Source organism: Carcharodon carcharias, chromosome 5, assembly GCF_017639515.1.
Source record: "Carcharodon carcharias isolate sCarCar2 chromosome 5, sCarCar2.pri, whole genome shotgun sequence".
NCBI lineage: Eukaryota > Metazoa > Chordata > Chondrichthyes > Lamniformes > Lamnidae > Carcharodon > Carcharodon carcharias.
In genome coordinates this window covers 13,469,245-13,487,100 of record NC_054471.1, presented here as the reverse complement: position 1 = coordinate 13,487,100, position 17,856 = coordinate 13,469,245, and the positions used below count along the sequence as shown (strand labels likewise).

At 47.2% G+C, this 17,856-nt stretch overlaps 1 protein-coding gene across 1 annotated transcript in view; it reads right to left on the bottom strand.

Moving 5' to 3' along the window:
• Nucleotides 1-16,684, bottom strand: part of mea1 (male-enhanced antigen 1) — a 234,591-nt gene extending 217,907 nt beyond the window's left edge. Inside the window, exon 1 of the mRNA XM_041187136.1 lies at nucleotides 16,311-16,684. Coding sequence (XP_041043070.1) covers nucleotides 16,311-16,583 — 273 coding nt within the window. The 5' untranslated portion in view covers nucleotides 16,584-16,684. The remainder of the gene's footprint in view (nucleotides 1-16,310) is intronic.
• Between the last annotated feature and the right edge of the window lie 1,172 nt (nucleotides 16,685-17,856).

Genomic DNA, 17,856 nt, shown 5'->3' with positions numbered 1-17,856 from the left:
ATTCTCTGTGATCCTGGTCTATCCTGTGTTATATTCTCCCTGGATCCTGGTCCGTCCTATGTTATATTCTCTGGGATTCTGGTCTGTCCTGTGTTGCATTCTCTGGGATCCTGGTCTGTCCTGTGTTACATCCTGTGGGACGCTGGTCTGTCCTGTGTTACATTTTCTGTGATCCTGGTCTCTCCTGTATATTCTCTGGGATCCTGGTTTTTTCTGTGTTATATTCTCTGGGATCCTGGTCTGCCCTGTGTTATATTCTCTGGGATCCTGGTCTGTTCTGTTTTATATTCTCTGGGATCCTGGCCTGTCCTGTATTATATTCTGTCGGATCCTGGTCTCTCCTGTGTTATATTCTCTGGGATCCTGTTCTGTCCTGTGTTATATTCTCTGGGATCCTGGTCTGTCCCGTGTTATATTCTCTGGGATCCTGGTGTTTCCTGTGTTATATTCTCTGGGATCCTGGTCTGTCCTGTGTTCTATTCTCTGGGATCCTAGTCCGTCCTGTGTTATATTCTTCGGATCCTAGTCTGTCCTGTGTTATATTTTCTGGGATCCTGGTCAGTCCTGTGTTATATTCTCTGAGACCCTGGTCTTTCCTGTGTTATAATCTCTGGCATCCTGGTTGTCCTATGTTATATTCTCTGGGATCCTGGTCTGTCTTGTGTTATATTTTCTGGGATGCTGGTCTGTCCTGTGTTATATTATCTGGGATCCTGTTCTGCCTGTGTTCTATTCTCTGGGATCCTAGTCCGTCCTGTGTTATATTCTGTCGGATCCTGGTCTCTCCCGTGTTATATTCTCTGGGATCCTGTTTTGTCCTGTGTTAGATTCTCTGGGATCCTGGTCTTTCCTGTGTTATATTCTCTGGGATCCTGGTCTTTCCTGTGTTATATTCTCTGGGATCCTGGTCTGTACTGTGTTCTATTCTCTGGGATCCTAGTCCGACCTGTGTTATATTCTCTGGGATCCTAGTCTGTCCTGTGTTAAATTTTCAGGGATCCTGGTCTGTCCTGTGTTATATTCTCTGATACCCTGGTCTTTCCTGAGTTATATTCTCTGGGATCCTGGTCTGTCCTGTATTACTCTGGGATCCTGGTCTGTGATGTGTTATATTATCCCGGGATCCGGGTCTGTCCTGTATTATGTTCTCTGGGATCCTGGTCTGTCCTGTGTTACATTCTCCCGGGATCCTGGTCTGTCCTGTGTTATATTCTCTGGGATCCTTGTCTGTCCTATGTTATATTCTCTGGGATCCTGGTCTGTCCTGTGTTATATTCGCTGGGATCCTGGTATGTCCTGTGTTATATTCTCTGGGATCCTGGTCTGTCCTGTGTTGTATTCTCTGGGATCCTTGTCTGTCCTGTGTTATATTCTCTGGGATTCTGGTCTGTCCTGTGTTATATTCTCTGAGACCCTGGTCTTTCCTGTGTTATATTCTCTGGGATCCTGGTATGTCCTGTGCTATATTCTCTGGGATCCTGGTCTGTCTTGTGTTATATTTTCTGGGATGCTGGTCTGTCCTGTGTTACATTCTCTCGGATCCTGGTCTGTCCTGTTATATTCTCTGGGACCCTGGTCTGTCCAGTGTTATATTCTCTGGGATCCTGGTTTGTCCTGTGTTCTATTCTCTGGGATCTTGGTCTGTCCTGTGTTATATTCTCTGGGATACTGGTCTGTCCTGTGTTCTATTCTCTGGGATCATGGTCTGTCCTGTATTCTCTGGGATCCTGGTTTGTCCTGTGTTGTATTCTCTTGGATTCTGGTCTAACCTGTGTTCTATTTTCTGGGATCCTGGTCTGTCCTGTGCTGTATTCTCTGGGATCCAGGCCTGTCCTGTGTTCTATTCTCTGGATTCCTGATCTGCCCTCTGTTATATTCTCTGGGACCCTGGTCTGCCCTGTATTGTGTTCGCTGTGATTCAGGTCTGTCCTGTGATGTATTCACTGAAATTCTGATCTGTAATGTGTTGTATTCACTGGGATTCTGATGTGCACTGTGCTGTATTCTCTGGGATTCTGGTCTGTCCTGTGTTGTATTCTCTGGGATCCTGGTCTGTCATGTGTTGTATTCTCTGGGATTTTGGTTTTTCCTGTGTTGTATTCTCTGGGATTCTGGGCTGCCCTGTCTTGTGTTCTCTGGGATTCTGGTCTGTCCCGTGATGTATTCTCAGGGATTCTGGTCTGTCCTGTGTTGTATTCTCTGGGATTTTGGTTTTTCCTGTGTTGTATTCTCTGGGATTCTGGGCTGCCCTGTCTTGTGTTCTCTGGGATTCTGGTCTGTCCCGTGATGTATTCTCTGGGATTCTGGTCTGTCCTGTGTTATATTCTCTGGGATCCTGGTCTATCCTGTGTTGTATTCTCTGGGATTCTGGTCTGTCCTGTGTTATATTCTCTGGGATCCTGGTCTGTCCTGTGTTGTATTCTCTGGGATCCTGGTGTGTCCTGTGCTGTATTCTCTGAGATCCTGGTCTGTCCTGTGTTATATTCTCTAGGATAATGGTCTGCCCTGTGTTGTATTCTCAGGGATCCTGGGTCTGCCCTGTGTTGTATTCTCTGGGATAATGGTCTGTCCTGAGTTGTATTCTCTGGGATAATGGTCTGTCCTGAGTTGTATTCTCTGGGATCCTGGTCTGTCCTGTGTTATAATCTCTGGGATTCTGGTCTGTCCTGTGTTATATTCTCTGGGATAATGGTCTGTCCTGAGTTGTATTCTCTGGGATCCAGGTCTGTCCTGTGTTATATTCTCTGAGACCCTGGTCTTTCCTGTGTTATATTCTCTGGGATATTGGTTGTCCTGTGTTATATTCACTGGGATACTTTTCTGTCTTGTGTTATATTTTCTGGGATGCTGGTCGGTCCTGTGTTATATTATCTGGGATCCTGTTCTGTCCTGTTTTATATTCTCTGGGATCCAGGTCTGTCCTGTGTTATATTCTGTCGGATCCTGGTCTCTCGTGTGTTATATTCTCTAGGATCCTGTTCAGTCCTGTGTAATATTCTCTGGGATCCTCGTCTTTCCTGTGTTATATTCTCAGGGATCCTGGTCTGTACTGTGTTCTATTCTCTGGGATCCTAGTCCGTCCTGTGTTATATTCTCTGGGATCCTAGTCTGTCCAGTGTTAAATTTTCAGGGATCCTGGTCTGCCCTGTGTTATATTCTCTGATACCCTGGTCTTTCCTGCGTTATATTCTCTGGGATCCTGGTCTGTCCTGTGTTATATTCTCTGGCATCCTGTTCTGTCCTCTGTTAAATTCTCTGGGATCCTGGTCTGTCCTGTGTTATATTCACTGGGATCCTGGTCTGCCTTGGGTTATATTTTCTGGGATACTGGTCTGTCCTGCGTTACATTCCTGTGTTATATTCTCTTGGATCCTCGTCCGTCCTGTGTTATATTATCTGGGATCCGGCTATGTCCTGTGTTATATTCTCTGGGATCCAGGTCTGTACTGTGTTATGTTCCATGGGATCCTGGTCTGTCCTATGTTATATTGTCTGGGATCCTTGTCTTTCCTGTGTTATATTCTCTGGGATCCTGGTCTGTCTTGTGTTATATTTTCTGGGATGCTGGTCTGTCCTGTGTTACATTCTCTCGGATCCTGGTCTGTCCTGTGTTATATTCTCTGGGATCCTAGTCTGTCCTGTGTTATATTCTCTTGGATCCTGGTCTGTCCTGTGTTATATTCTGTCGGATCCTGGTCTCTCGTGTGTTATATTCTCTAGGATCCTGTTCAGTCCTGTGTAATATTCTCTGGGATCCTCGTCTTTCCTGTGTTATATTCTCAGGGATCCTGGTCTGTACTGTGTTCTATTCTCTGGGATCCTAGTCCGTCCTGTGTTATATTCTCTGGGATCCTAGTCTGTCCAGTGTTAAATTTTCAGGGATCCTGGTCTGCCCTGTGTTATATTCTCTGATACCCTGGTCTTTCCTGCGTTATATTCTCTGGGATCCTGGTCTGTCCTGTGTTATATTCTCTGGCATCCTGTTCTGTCCTCTGTTAAATTCTCTGGGATCCTGGTCTGTCCTGTGTTATATTCTCTGGGATCCTGGTCTGTCCTGTATTATATACTCTGGGATCCTGGTCTGTGATGTGTTATATTATCCCGGGATCCGGGTCTGTCCTGTATTATGTTCTCTGGGATCCTGGTCTGTCCTGTGTTACATTCTCCCGGAATCCTGGTCTGTCCTGTGTTATATTCTCTGGGATCCTTGTCTGTCCTATGTTATATTCTCTGGGATCCTGGTCTGTCCTGTGTTATATTCGCTGGGATCCTGGTCTGCCTTGTGTTATATTTTCTGGGATGCTGGTCTGCCCTGCATTACATTCCTGTGTTATATTCTGTTGGATCCTGGTCTGTCCTGTGTTATATTCTCTGGGATCCTGGTCTGTACTGTTTTATATTCTCTGGGATCCTAGTCTGTCCTGTGTTATATTCTCTGGGATTCAAATCTGTCCTGGGTTATATTCTCTGGGACCCTGGTCTGTCCTGTGTTATATTCTCTGGGATCCTGGTGTGTCCTGTGTTCTATTCTCTGGGATGCTAGACGGTCCTGTGTTATATTCTCTGGGATCCAAGTCTGTCCTGTGTTATATTTTCTGTGATCCTGGTCAGTCCTGTGTTATATTCTCTGAGACCCTGGTCTTTCCTGTAATATATTCTCTGGGATCCTGGTCTGTCCTGTGTTATAATCTCTGGGATCCTGGTCTGTGCTGTGTTATAATCTCTGGGATCCTGGTCTGTCCTGTGTTATAATCTCTGGGATCCTGGTATTTCCTGTGATATATTCTCGGCGTTCCTGGTCTGTCCTGTGTTATATTCTGTCGGATCCTGGTCTCTCCTGTGTTATATTCTCTGGGATCCAGTTCTATCCTGTGTTATATTCTCTGGGATCCTTGTCTGTCCTATGTTATATTGTCTGGGATCCTGGTCTTTCCTGTATTATATTCTGTCGGATCCGGGTCTCTCATATGTTATATTCTCGGGGATCCTGGTCTGTCCTTTGATATATTCTCTGGGATCCTGGTCTGTCCTTTGATATATTCTCTGGGATCCTGGTCTGTCCTGTGTTTTATTCTCTGGGATCCTGGTCTGTCCTGTATTATATTCTCTGGGATCCTGGTCTATCCTGTGTTATATTCTCTGGGATCCTAGTCCGTCCTGTGTTGTATTCTCTGGGATCCTGTTCTGTCCTCTGTTAAATTCTCTGGGATCCTGGTCTGTCCTGTGTTATATTCACTGGGATCCTGGTCTGCCTTGTGTTATATTTTCTGGGATACTGGTCTGTCCTGCGTTACATTCCTGTGTTATATTCTCTTGGATCCTCGTCCGTCCTGTGTTATATTATCTGGGATCCGGCTATGTCCTGTGTTATATTCTCTGGGATCCGGGTCTGTACTGTGTTATGTTCCATGGGATCCTGGTCTGTCCTGTATTATATTCTCTGGGATCCTGGCCTGTCCTGTGTTATATTCTCTGGGATCCTAGTCTTTCCTGTGTTATATCCTCTGGGATCCAAATCTGTCCTGGTTTATATTCTCTGGGATCCTGGTCTGTCCTGTGTTATATTCACTGGGATTCTGATCTGTCCTGTGTTATATTCTCTGGGATCCTGGTCTGTCCTGTGTTATAATCTCTGGGATCCTGGTCTGTGCTGTGTTATAATCTCTGGGATCCTGGTCTGTCCTGTGTTATAATCTCTGGGATCCTGGTATTTCCTGTGATATATTCTCGGCGTTCCTGGTCTGTCCTGTGTTATATTCTGTCGGATCCTGGTCTCTCCTGTGTTATATTCTCTGGGATCCAGTTCTATCCTGTGTTATATTCTCTGGGATCCTTGTCTGTCCTATGTTATATTGTCTGGGATCCTGGTCTTTCCTGTGTTATATTCTGTCGGATCCGGGTCTCTAATGTGTTATATTCTCTGGGATCCTGGTCTGTCCTTTGATATATTCTCTGGGATCCTGGTCTGTCCTTTGATATATTCTCTGGGATCCTGGTCTATCCTGTGTTTTATTCTCTGGGATCCTGGTCTGTCCTGTATTATATTCTCTGGGATCCTGGTCTATCCTGTGTTATATTCTCTGGGATCCTAGTCCGTCCTGTGTTGTATTCTCTGGGATCCTGTTCTGTCCTCTGTTAAATTCTCTGGGATCCTGGTCTGTCCTGTGTTATATTCTCTTGGATCCTCGTCCGTCCTGTGTTATATTATCTGGGATCCGGCTATGTCCTGTGTTATATTCTCTGGGATCCGGGTCTGTACTGTGTTATGTTCCATGGGATCCTGGTCTGTCCTGTATTATATTCTCTGGGATCCTGGCCTGTCCTGTGTTATATTCTCTGGGATCCTAGTCTTTCCTGTGTTATATCCTCTGGGATCCAAATCTGTCCTGGTTTATATTCTCTGGGATCCTGGTCTGTCCTGTGTTATATTCACTGGGATTCTGATCTGTCCTGTGTTATATTCTCTGGGATCCTGGTCTGTCCTGTGTTCTATTCTCAGGGATGCTAATCCGTCCTGTGTTATATTCTCTGGGATCCTAGTCTGTGCTGTGTTATATTTTCTGGGATCCTGGTCTGTCCTGTGTTATATTCTCTGAGACCCTGGTCTTTCCTGTGTTATATTCTGTGGGATCCTGGTCTGTGCTGTGTTATATTCTCTGGGATCCTGGTCTGTCCTGTGTTATATTCTCTGGGATCCTGGTCTTTCCTGTGTTATATTCTCTGGGATCCTCGACTGTCCTGTGTTATATTCTCTGGGATCCTTGTCTGCCCTATGTTATATTGTCTGGGATCCTTGTCTTTCCTGTGTTATATTCTCTGGGATCCTGGTCTGTCCTGTGTTCTATTCGCTGGGATCCTAGTCCGTCCTGTGTTATATTCTCTGGGATCCTCGTCTGTCCTGTGTTATATTTTCTGGGATCCTGGTCTGTCCTGTGTTATATTCTCTGAGACCCTGGTCTTTCCTGTGTTATATTCTCTGGGATCCTGGTCTGTCCTGTGTTATATTCTCTGGGATCCTCGTCTCTCCTGTGTTATATTTTCTGGGATCCTGGTCTGTCCTGTGTTGTATACTCTGTGACCCTCGTCTGTCCTGTGTTACATTCTCTCGGATCCAGTTCTGTCCTGTGTTATATTCTCTGGGATCCTTGTCTGTCCTATGCTATATTGTCTGGGATCCTGGTCTTTCCTGTGTTATATTCTCTGGGATCCTGGTCTGTCCTGTGTTGTATTCTCTGGGATCCGAGTCCGTCCTGTGTTATATTCTCTGGGATCCTCGTCTGTCCTGTGTTATATTTTCTGGGATCCTGGTCTGTCCTGTGTTGTATTCTCTGGGATCCTGATCTGTCCTGTGTTGTATTCTCTGTGATCCTGGTCTATCCTGTGTTATATTCTCCCTGGATCCTGGTCCGTCCTATGTTATATTCTCTGGGATTCTGGTCTGTCCTGTGTTGCATTCTCTGGGATCCTGGTCTGTCCTGTGTTACATCCTGTGGGATGCTGGTCTGTCCTGTGTTACATTTTCTGTGATCCTGGTCTCTCCTGTATATTCTCTGGGATCCTGGTTTTTTCTGTGTTATATTCTCTGGGATCCTGGTCTGCCCTGTGTTATATTCTCTGGGATCCTGGTCTGTTCTGTTTTATATTCTCTGGGATCCTGGCCTGTCCTGTATTATATTCTGTCGGATCCTGGTCTCTCCTGTGTTATATTCTCTGGGATCCTGTTCTGTCCTGTGTTATATTCTCTGGGATCCTGGTCTGTCCCGTGTTATATTCTCTGGGATCCTGGTGTTTCCTGTGTTATATTCTCTGGGATCCTGGTCTGTCCTGTGTTCTATTCTCTGGGATCCTAGTCCGTCCTGTGTTATATTCTTCGGATCCTAGTCTGTCCTGTGTTATATTTTCTGGGATCCTGGTCAGTCCTGTGTTATATTCTCTGAGACCCTGGTCTTTCCTGTGTTATAATCTCTGGCATCCTGGTTGTCCTATGTTATATTCTCTGGGATCCTGGTCTGTCTTGTGTTATATTTTCTGGGATGCTGGTCTGTCCTGTGTTATATTATCTGGGATCCTGTTCTGCCTGTGTTCTATTCTCTGGGATCCTAGTCCGTCCTGTGTTATATTCTGTCGGATCCTGGTCTCTCCCGTGTTATATTCTCTGGGATCCTGTTTTGTCCTGTGTTAGATTCTCTGGGATCCTGGTCTTTCCTGTGTTATATTCTCTGGGATCCTGGTCTTTCCTGTGTTATATTCTCTGGGATCCTGGTCTGTACTGTGTTCTATTCTCTGGGATCCTAGTCCGACCTGTGTTATATTCTCTGGGATCCTAGTCTGTCCTGTGTTAAATTTTCAGGGATCCTGGTCTGTCCTGTGTTATATTCTCTGATACCCTGGTCTTTCCTGAGTTATATTCTCTGGGATCCTGGTCTGTCCTGTATTACTCTGGGATCCTGGTCTGTGATGTGTTATATTATCCCGGGATCCGGGTCTGTCCTGTATTATGTTCTCTGGGATCCTGGTCTGTCCTGTGTTACATTCTCCCGGGATCCTGGTCTGTCCTGTGTTATATTCTCTGGGATCCTTGTCTGTCCTATGTTATATTCTCTGGGATCCTGGTCTGTCCTGTGTTATATTCGCTGGGATCCTGGTATGTCCTGTGTTATATTCTCTGGGATCCTGGTCTGTCCTGTGTTGTATTCTCTGGGATCCTTGTCTGTCCTGTGTTATATTCTCTGGGATTCTGGTCTGTCCTGTGTTATATTCTCTGAGACCCTGGTCTTTCCTGTGTTATATTCTCTGGGATCCTGGTATGTCCTGTGCTATATTCTCTGGGATCCTGGTCTGTCTTGTGTTATATTTTCTGGGATGCTGGTCTGTCCTGTGTTACATTCTCTCGGATCCTGGTCTGTCCTGTTATATTCTCTGGGACCCTGGTCTGTCCAGTGTTATATTCTCTGGGATCCTGGTTTGTCCTGTGTTCTATTCTCTGGGATCTTGGTCTGTCCTGTGTTATATTCTCTGGGATACTGGTCTGTCCTGTGTTCTATTCTCTGGGATCATGGTCTGTCCTGTATTCTCTGGGATCCTGGTTTGTCCTGTGTTGTATTCTCTTGGATTCTGGTCTAACCTGTGTTCTATTTTCTGGGATCCTGGTCTGTCCTGTGCTGTATTCTCTGGGATCCAGGCCTGTCCTGTGTTCTATTCTCTGGATTCCTGATCTGCCCTCTGTTATATTCTCTGGGACCCTGGTCTGCCCTGTATTGTGTTCGCTGTGATTCAGGTCTGTCCTGTGATGTATTCACTGAAATTCTGATCTGTAATGTGTTGTATTCACTGGGATTCTGATGTGCACTGTGCTGTATTCTCTGGGATTCTGGTCTGTCCTGTGTTGTATTCTCTGGGATCCTGGTCTGTCATGTGTTGTATTCTCTGGGATTTTGGTTTTTCCTGTGTTGTATTCTCTGGGATTCTGGGCTGCCCTGTCTTGTGTTCTCTGGGATTCTGGTCTGTCCCGTGATGTATTCTCAGGGATTCTGGTCTGTCCTGTGTTGTATTCTCTGGGATTTTGGTTTTTCCTGTGTTGTATTCTCTGGGATTCTGGGCTGCCCTGTCTTGTGTTCTCTGGGATTCTGGTCTGTCCCGTGATGTATTCTCTGGGATTCTGGTCTGTCCTGTGTTATATTCTCTGGGATCCTGGTCTATCCTGTGTTGTATTCTCTGGGATTCTGGTCTGTCCTGTGTTATATTCTCTGGGATCCTGGTCTGTCCTGTGTTGTATTCTCTGGGATCCTGGTGTGTCCTGTGCTGTATTCTCTGAGATCCTGGTCTGTCCTGTGTTATATTCTCTAGGATAATGGTCTGCCCTGTGTTGTATTCTCAGGGATCCTGGGTCTGCCCTGTGTTGTATTCTCTGGGATAATGGTCTGTCCTGAGTTGTATTCTCTGGGATAATGGTCTGTCCTGAGTTGTATTCTCTGGGATCCTGGTCTGTCCTGTGTTATAATCTCTGGGATTCTGGTCTGTCCTGTGTTATATTCTCTGGGATAATGGTCTGTCCTGAGTTGTATTCTCTGGGATCCAGGTCTGTCCTGTGTTATATTCTCTGAGACCCTGGTCTTTCCTGTGTTATATTCTCTGGGATATTGGTTGTCCTGTGTTATATTCACTGGGATACTTTTCTGTCTTGTGTTATATTTTCTGGGATGCTGGTCGGTCCTGTGTTATATTATCTGGGATCCTGTTCTGTCCTGTTTTATATTCTCTGGGATCCAGGTCTGTCCTGTGTTATATTCTGTCGGATCCTGGTCTCTCGTGTGTTATATTCTCTAGGATCCTGTTCAGTCCTGTGTAATATTCTCTGGGATCCTCGTCTTTCCTGTGTTATATTCTCAGGGATCCTGGTCTGTACTGTGTTCTATTCTCTGGGATCCTAGTCCGTCCTGTGTTATATTCTCTGGGATCCTAGTCTGTCCAGTGTTAAATTTTCAGGGATCCTGGTCTGCCCTGTGTTATATTCTCTGATACCCTGGTCTTTCCTGCGTTATATTCTCTGGGATCCTGGTCTGTCCTGTGTTATATTCTCTGGCATCCTGTTCTGTCCTCTGTTAAATTCTCTGGGATCCTGGTCTGTCCTGTGTTATATTCACTGGGATCCTGGTCTGCCTTGGGTTATATTTTCTGGGATACTGGTCTGTCCTGCGTTACATTCCTGTGTTATATTCTCTTGGATCCTCGTCCGTCCTGTGTTATATTATCTGGGATCCGGCTATGTCCTGTGTTATATTCTCTGGGATCCAGGTCTGTACTGTGTTATGTTCCATGGGATCCTGGTCTGTCCTATGTTATATTGTCTGGGATCCTTGTCTTTCCTGTGTTATATTCTCTGGGATCCTGGTCTGTCTTGTGTTATATTTTCTGGGATGCTGGTCTGTCCTGTGTTACATTCTCTCGGATCCTGGTCTGTCCTGTGTTATATTCTCTGGGATCCTAGTCTGTCCTGTGTTATATTCTCTTGGATCCTGGTCTGTCCTGTGTTATATTCTCTGGGATCCTGGTCTTTCCTGTGTTACATTCTCTGGGATCCTCGTCTGTCCTGTGTTATATTTTCTGGGATCCTGGTCTGTCCTGTGTTATATTCTCTGAGACCCTGGTCTTTCCTGTGTTATATTCTCTGGGATCCTGGTCTGTACTGTGTTATGTTCTATGGGATCCTGGTCTGTCCTGTATTATATTCTCTGGGATCCTAGTCTGTACTGTGTTATATTCTCCGGGATCCTAGTCTGTCCTGTGTTATATTCTCTGAGACCCTGGTCTTTCTTGTAATATATTCTCTGGGATCCTGGTCTGTGCTGTGTTATATTCTCTGGGATCCTGGTCTGTCCTGTGTTATATTCTCTGGGACCCTGGTATTTCCTGTGATATATTCTCTGCGTTCCTGGTCTGTCCTGTGTTATATTCTGTCGGATCCAGTTCTGTCCTGTGTTATATTCTCTGGGATCCTGGTCTGTCCTATGTTATATTGTCTGGGATCCTGGTCTTTCCTGTGTTATATTCTGTCGGATCCTGGTCTCTCATGTGTTATATTCTCTGGGATCCTGGTATGTCCTGTGCTATATTCTCTGGGATCCTGGTCTGTCTTGTGTTATATTTTCTGGGATGCTGGTCTGTCCTGTGTTACATTCTCTCGGATCCTGGTCTGTCCTGTTATATTCTCTGGGACCCTGGTCTGTCCAGTGTTATATTCTCTGGGATCCTGGTTTGTCCTGTGTTCTATTCTCTGGGATCTTGGTCTGTCCTGTGTTATATTCTCTGGGATACTGGTCTGTCCTGTGTTCTATTCTCTGGGATCATGGTCTGTCCTGTATTCTCTGGGATCCTGGTTTGTCCTGTGTTGTATTCTCTTGGATTCTGGTCTAACCTGTGTTCTATTTTCTGGGATCCTGGTCTGTCCTGTGCTGTATTCTCTGGGATCCAGGCCTGTCCTGTGTTCTATTCTCTGGATTCCTGATCTGCCCTCTGTTATATTCTCTGGGACCCTGGTCTGCCCTGTATTGTGTTCGCTGTGATTCAGGTCTGTCCTGTGATGTATTCACTGAAATTCTGATCTGTAATGTGTTGTATTCACTGGGATTCTGATGTGCACTGTGCTGTATTCTCTGGGATTCTGGTCTGTCCTGTGTTGTATTCTCTGGGATCCTGGTCTGTCATGTGTTTTATTCTCTGGGATTTTGGTTTTTCCTGTGTTGTATTCTCTGGGATTCTGGGCTGCCCTGTCTTGTGTTCTCTGGGATTCTGGTCTGTCCCGTGATGTATTCTCAGGGATTCTGGTCTGTCCTGTGTTGTATTCTCTGGGATTTTGGTTTTTCCTGTGTTGTATTCTCTGGGATTCTGGGCTGCCCTGTCTTGTGTTCTCTGGGATTCTGGTCTGTCCCGTGATGTATTCTCTGGGATTCTGGTCTGTCCTGTGTTATATTCTCTGGGATCCTGGTCTATCCTGTGTTGTATTCTCTGGGATTCTGGTCTGTCCTGTGTTATATTCTCTGGGATCCTGGTCTGTCCTGTGTTGTATTCTCTGGGATCCTGGTGTGTCCTGTGCTGTATTCTCTGAGATCCTGGTCTGTCCTGTGTTATATTCTCTAGGATAATGGTCTGCCCTGTGTTGTATTCTCAGGGATCCTGGGTCTGCCCTGTGTTGTATTCTCTGGGATAATGGTCTGTCCTGAGTTGTATTCTCTGGGATAATGGTCTGTCCTGAGTTGTATTCTCTGGGATCCTGGTCTGTCCTGTGTTATAATCTCTGGGATTCTGGTCTGTCCTGTGTTATATTTTCTGGGATAATGGTCTGTCCTGAGTTGTATTCTCTGGGATCCAGGTCTGTCCTGTGTTATATTCTCTGAGACCCTGGTCTTTCCTGTGTTATATTCTCTGGGATATTGGTTGTCCTGTGTTATATTCACTGGGATACTTTTCTGTCTTGTGTTATATTTTCTGGGATGCTGGTCGGTCCTGTGTTATATTATCTGGGATCCTGTTCTGTCCTGTTTTATATTCTCTGGGATCCAGGTCTGTCCTGTGTTATATTCTGTCGGATCCTGGTCTCTCGTGTGTTATATTCTCTAGGATCCTGTTCAGTCCTGTGTAATATTCTCTGGGATCCTCGTCTTTCCTGTGTTATATTCTCAGGGATCCTGGTCTGTACTGTGTTCTATTCTCTGGGATCCTAGTCCGTCCTGTGTTATATTCTCTGGGATCCTAGTCTGTCCAGTGTTAAATTTTCAGGGATCCTGGTCTGCCCTGTGTTATATTCTCTGATACCCTGGTCTTTCCTGCGTTATATTCTCTGGGATCCTGGTCTGTCCTGTGTTATATTCTCTGGCATCCTGTTCTGTCCTCTGTTAAATTCTCTGGGATCCTGGTCTGTCCTGTGTTATATTCACTGGGATCCTGGTCTGCCTTGGGTTATATTTTCTGGGATACTGGTCTGTCCTGCGTTACATTCCTGTGTTATATTCTCTTGGATCCTCGTCCGTCCTGTGTTATATTATCTGGGATCCGGCTATGTCCTGTGTTATATTCTCTGGGATCCAGGTCTGTACTGTGTTATGTTCCATGGGATCCTGGTCTGTCCTATGTTATATTGTCTGGGATCCTTGTCTTTCCTGTGTTATATTCTCTGGGATCCTGGTCTGTCTTGTGTTATATTTTCTGGGATGCTGGTCTGTCCTGTGTTACATTCTCTCGGATCCTGGTCTGTCCTGTGTTATATTCTCTGGGATCCTAGTCTGTCCTGTGTTATATTCTCTTGGATCCTGGTCTGTCCTGTGTTATATTCTCTGGGATCCTGGTCTTTCCTGTGTTACATTCTCTGGGATCCTCGTCTGTCCTGTGTTATATTTTCTGGGATCCTGGTCTGTCCTGTGTTATATTCTCTGAGACCCTGGTCTTTCCTGTGTTATATTCTCTGGGATCCTGGTCTGTACTGTGTTATGTTCTATGGGACCCTGGTCTGTCCTGTATTATATTCTCTGGGATCCTAGTCTGTACTGTGTTATATTCTCCGGGATCCTAGTCTGTCCTGTGTTATATTCTCTGAGACCCTGGTCTTTCTTGTAATATATTCTCTGGGATCCTGGTCTGTGCTGTGTTATATTCTCTGGGATCCTGGTCTGTCCTGTGTTATATTCTCTGGGACCCTGGTATTTCCTGTGATATATTCTCTGCGTTCCTGGTCTGTCCTGTGTTATATTCTGTCGGATCCAGTTCTGTCCTGTGTTATATTCTCTGGGATCCTGGTCTGTCCTATGTTATATTGTCTGGGATCCTGGTCTTTCCTGTGTTATATTCTGTCGGATCCTGGTCTCTCATGTGTTATATTCTCTGGGATCCTGGTCTGTCCTTTGATATATTCTCTGGGATCCTGGTCTGTCCTGTGTTATATTATCTGGGATCCGGCTCTGTCCTGTGTTATATTCTCTGGGATCCTGGTCTGTCCTGTGTTCTATTCGCTGGGATCCTAGTCCGTCCTGTGTTATATTCTCTGGGATCCTCGTCTGTCCTGTGTTATATTTTCTGGGATCCTGGTCTGTCCTGTGTTATATTCTCTGAGACCCTGGTCTTTCCTGTGTTATATTCTCTGGGATCCTGGTCTGTCCTGTGTTATATTCTCTGAGACCCTGGTCTTTCCTGTGTTATATTCTCTGGGATCCTGGTCTGTCCTGTGTTGTATTCTCTGGGATCCTGGTCTGTCCTGTGTTGTATTCTCTGGGATCCTTGTCTGTCCTGTGTTATATTGTCTGGGATCCTGGTCTGTCCAGTGTTATATTCTCTGGGATCCTGGTCTGCCCTGTTTTATATTCTCTGTGATCCTGGTCTGTCCTCTATCATAGTCTGTCGGATCCTGGTCACTCCTGTGTTATATTCTCTGGGATCCTGTTCTGTCCTGTGTTATATTCTCTGGGATCCTGGTCTGTCCTGTGTTATATTCTCTGGGATTCTGATCTGTCCTGTGTTATATTCTCTGGGATCCTGGTCTGTCCTGTGTTCTATTCTCAGGGATGCTAATCCGTCCTGTGTTATATTCTCTGGGATCCTAGTCTGTCCTGTGTTATATTTTCTGGGATCCTGGTCTGTCCTGTGTTATATTCTCTGAGACCCTGGTCTTTCCTGTGTTATATTCTGTGGGATCCTGGTCTGTGCTGTGTTATATTCTCTGGGATCCTGGTCTGTCCTGTGTTATATTCTCTGGGATCCTGGTCTTTCCTGTGTTATATTCTCTGGGATCCTCGACTGTCCTGTGTTATTTTCTCTGGGATCCTTGTCTGTCCTGTGTTATATTCTCTGGGATCCTAGTCTGTCCTGTGTTAAATTTTCAGGGATCCTGTTCTGCCTGTGTTCTATTCTCTGGGATCCTAGTCCGTCCTGTGTTATATTCTGTCGGATCCTGGTCTCTCCTGTGTTGTATTTTCTGGGATCCTGTTCTGTCCTGTGTTAGATTCTCTGGGATCCTGGTCTGTCCTGTGTTATATTTTCTGGGATCCTGGTCTGTCCTGTGTTATATTCGCTGGGATCCTGGTCTGTCCTGTGTTATATTTTCTGGGATGCTGGTCTGTCCTGTGTTACATTCTCTCGGATCCTGCTCTGTCCTGTGTTATATTCTCTGGGATCCTGGTCTGTCCTGTGTTATATTTTCTGGGATCCTGGTCTGTCCTGTGTTATATTCTCTGGGATCCTGGTCTGTCCTGTGTTATATTTTCTGGGATCCTGGTCTGTCCTGTGTTATATTCTCTGGGATCCTGGTCTGTCCTGTGTTGTATTTTCTGGGATCCTGGTCTTTCCTGTGTTATATTTTCTGGGATCCTGGTCTGTCCTGTGTTATATTCTCTGGGATCCTGGTCTGTCCTGTGTTATATTTTCTGGGATCCTGGTCTGTCCTGTGTTATATTCGCTGGGATCCTGGTCTGTCCTGTGTTATATTTTCTGGGATGCTGGTCTGTCCTGTGTTACATTCTCTCGGATCCTGCTCTGTCCTGTGTTATATTCTCTGGGATCCTGGTCTGTCCTGTATTATATACTCTGGGATCCTGGTCTGTCCTGTGTTATATTCTCTGGGATCCTGGTCTGTCCTGTATTATATACTCTGGGATCCTGGTCTGTCCTGTGTTATATTATCCCAGGATCCTGGTCTGTCCTTTGATATATTATCTGGGATCCTGTTCTGTCATGTTTTATATTCTCTGGGATCCTGCTCTCTCCCCTTCCCGCCGTTCATTCCCAGGCTGCGTGTTTCCCTTTGGATTCATCTGTCTTCCTGTTACCTGCAGACGCTCCCCGATGTCCTGCTCAGTCGCCCCGTTCTCGGACGGTCCTAGGCCGGGCTCCTGATTCAAGGGTAGATACTGATACCCGCCACCGGGGCCAGGTCCCGGGGAATCAGGACTATCCCCGGCGGCCTCGGTCTCCTCTTCCTCATCCTCCTCGCTGCTCCAATGTGCCGGGGCCGGGCCTGGGCCCAGCTCCTGCGCCTGTTGCTCATCCTCCGGTTCAGGCAACACTCGCTCGGGACTCATCCTGAAGGCACCAACTTCCATCCACAGGCCTCAGGCCTCAGCGTCGCTATTAACAACCACCACTTCCGGTTGACAAACAATGCACCATCCGGTGAAGGAGGTGATGCTGGGAGGCAAGAGTAACGAACAATCGGCGGCTGCTGCTGCCCTCTGGTGATAGGGGAGTGTCTGCGGGTTTCGCTGCTTCCTGTCAATGGGGGAGTGGCAGCGGGTGTTACTGCCCCCTGGTGATGAGGGAGTGTTAGCGGGTGTTGCTGCCCCCTGGTGATGGGGGAGTGTCAGCGGGTGTTGCTGCCCCCTGGTGATGGGGGAGTGTCAGTGGGTGTTGCTGGCCCCTGATGATGAGGGATTGATAGTGGCTGCTGCCCCCTGGCGACGGGGGAGTGTCAGCAGCTGTTGCTCCCTGGCGATGGGGCAGTGTCTGCGGGTGTTGCTGCCCCTGGCGACGGTGGACTGTCAGCGGCTGCTGGTCCCTGGCGACGGGCGAGTGTCAGTGGGTGTTGCTGCCTCCTGGCAATGGGGGAGTGTCAGCGGGTGTTGCTGCCCCCTGGTGATGAGGGAGTGTTAGTGGCTGCTGCCCCCTGGTGATGGGGGAGTGTCTGCGGGTGTTGCTGCCACCTGGTGATGGGAGAGTGTCAGCAGGTGTTGCTGCCCCCTGGTGATGGGGGAGTGTCAGCGGGTGTTGCTGCCCCCTGGTGATGGGGGAGTGTCAGCGGGTGTTGCTGCCCCCTGGTGATGGGGGAGTGTCAGAGGGTGTTGCTGCCCCCTGGTGATGGGGGAGTGTCAGCGGGTGTTGCTGCCCCCTGGTGATGGGGGAGTGTCAGCGGGTGTTGCTGCCCCCTGGTGATGGGGGAGTGTCAGAGGGTGTTGCTGCCCCCTGGTGATGGGGGAGTGTCAGCGGGTGTTGCTGCCCCCTGGTGATGGGGGAGTGTCAGCAGGTGTTGCTGCCCCCTGGTGATGGGGGAGTGTCAGCGGGTGTTGCTGCCACCTGGTGATGGGGGAGTGTCAGTGGGTGTTGCTGCCCCCTAGTGATGGGGGAGTGTCAGTTGGTGTTGCTGCCGACCTGGTGATGGGGAAGTGTCAGCAGCTGCTGCTCCCTGGCGATGGGGGAGTGCAAGCGGCTGCTGCTCCCTGGCGGCGGGGGAGTGTCAGCCGATGTTGCTGCCCCCTGGCGATGGTGGAGTGTCAGCAGCTGCTGCCCCCTGGTGATGGGGAAGTATCAGTGGGATTTGCTGTCCTCTGGCGATGAGGGTGTGTCAACGGGTGTTGCTGCCCCCTGGTGATGGGAGAGTGT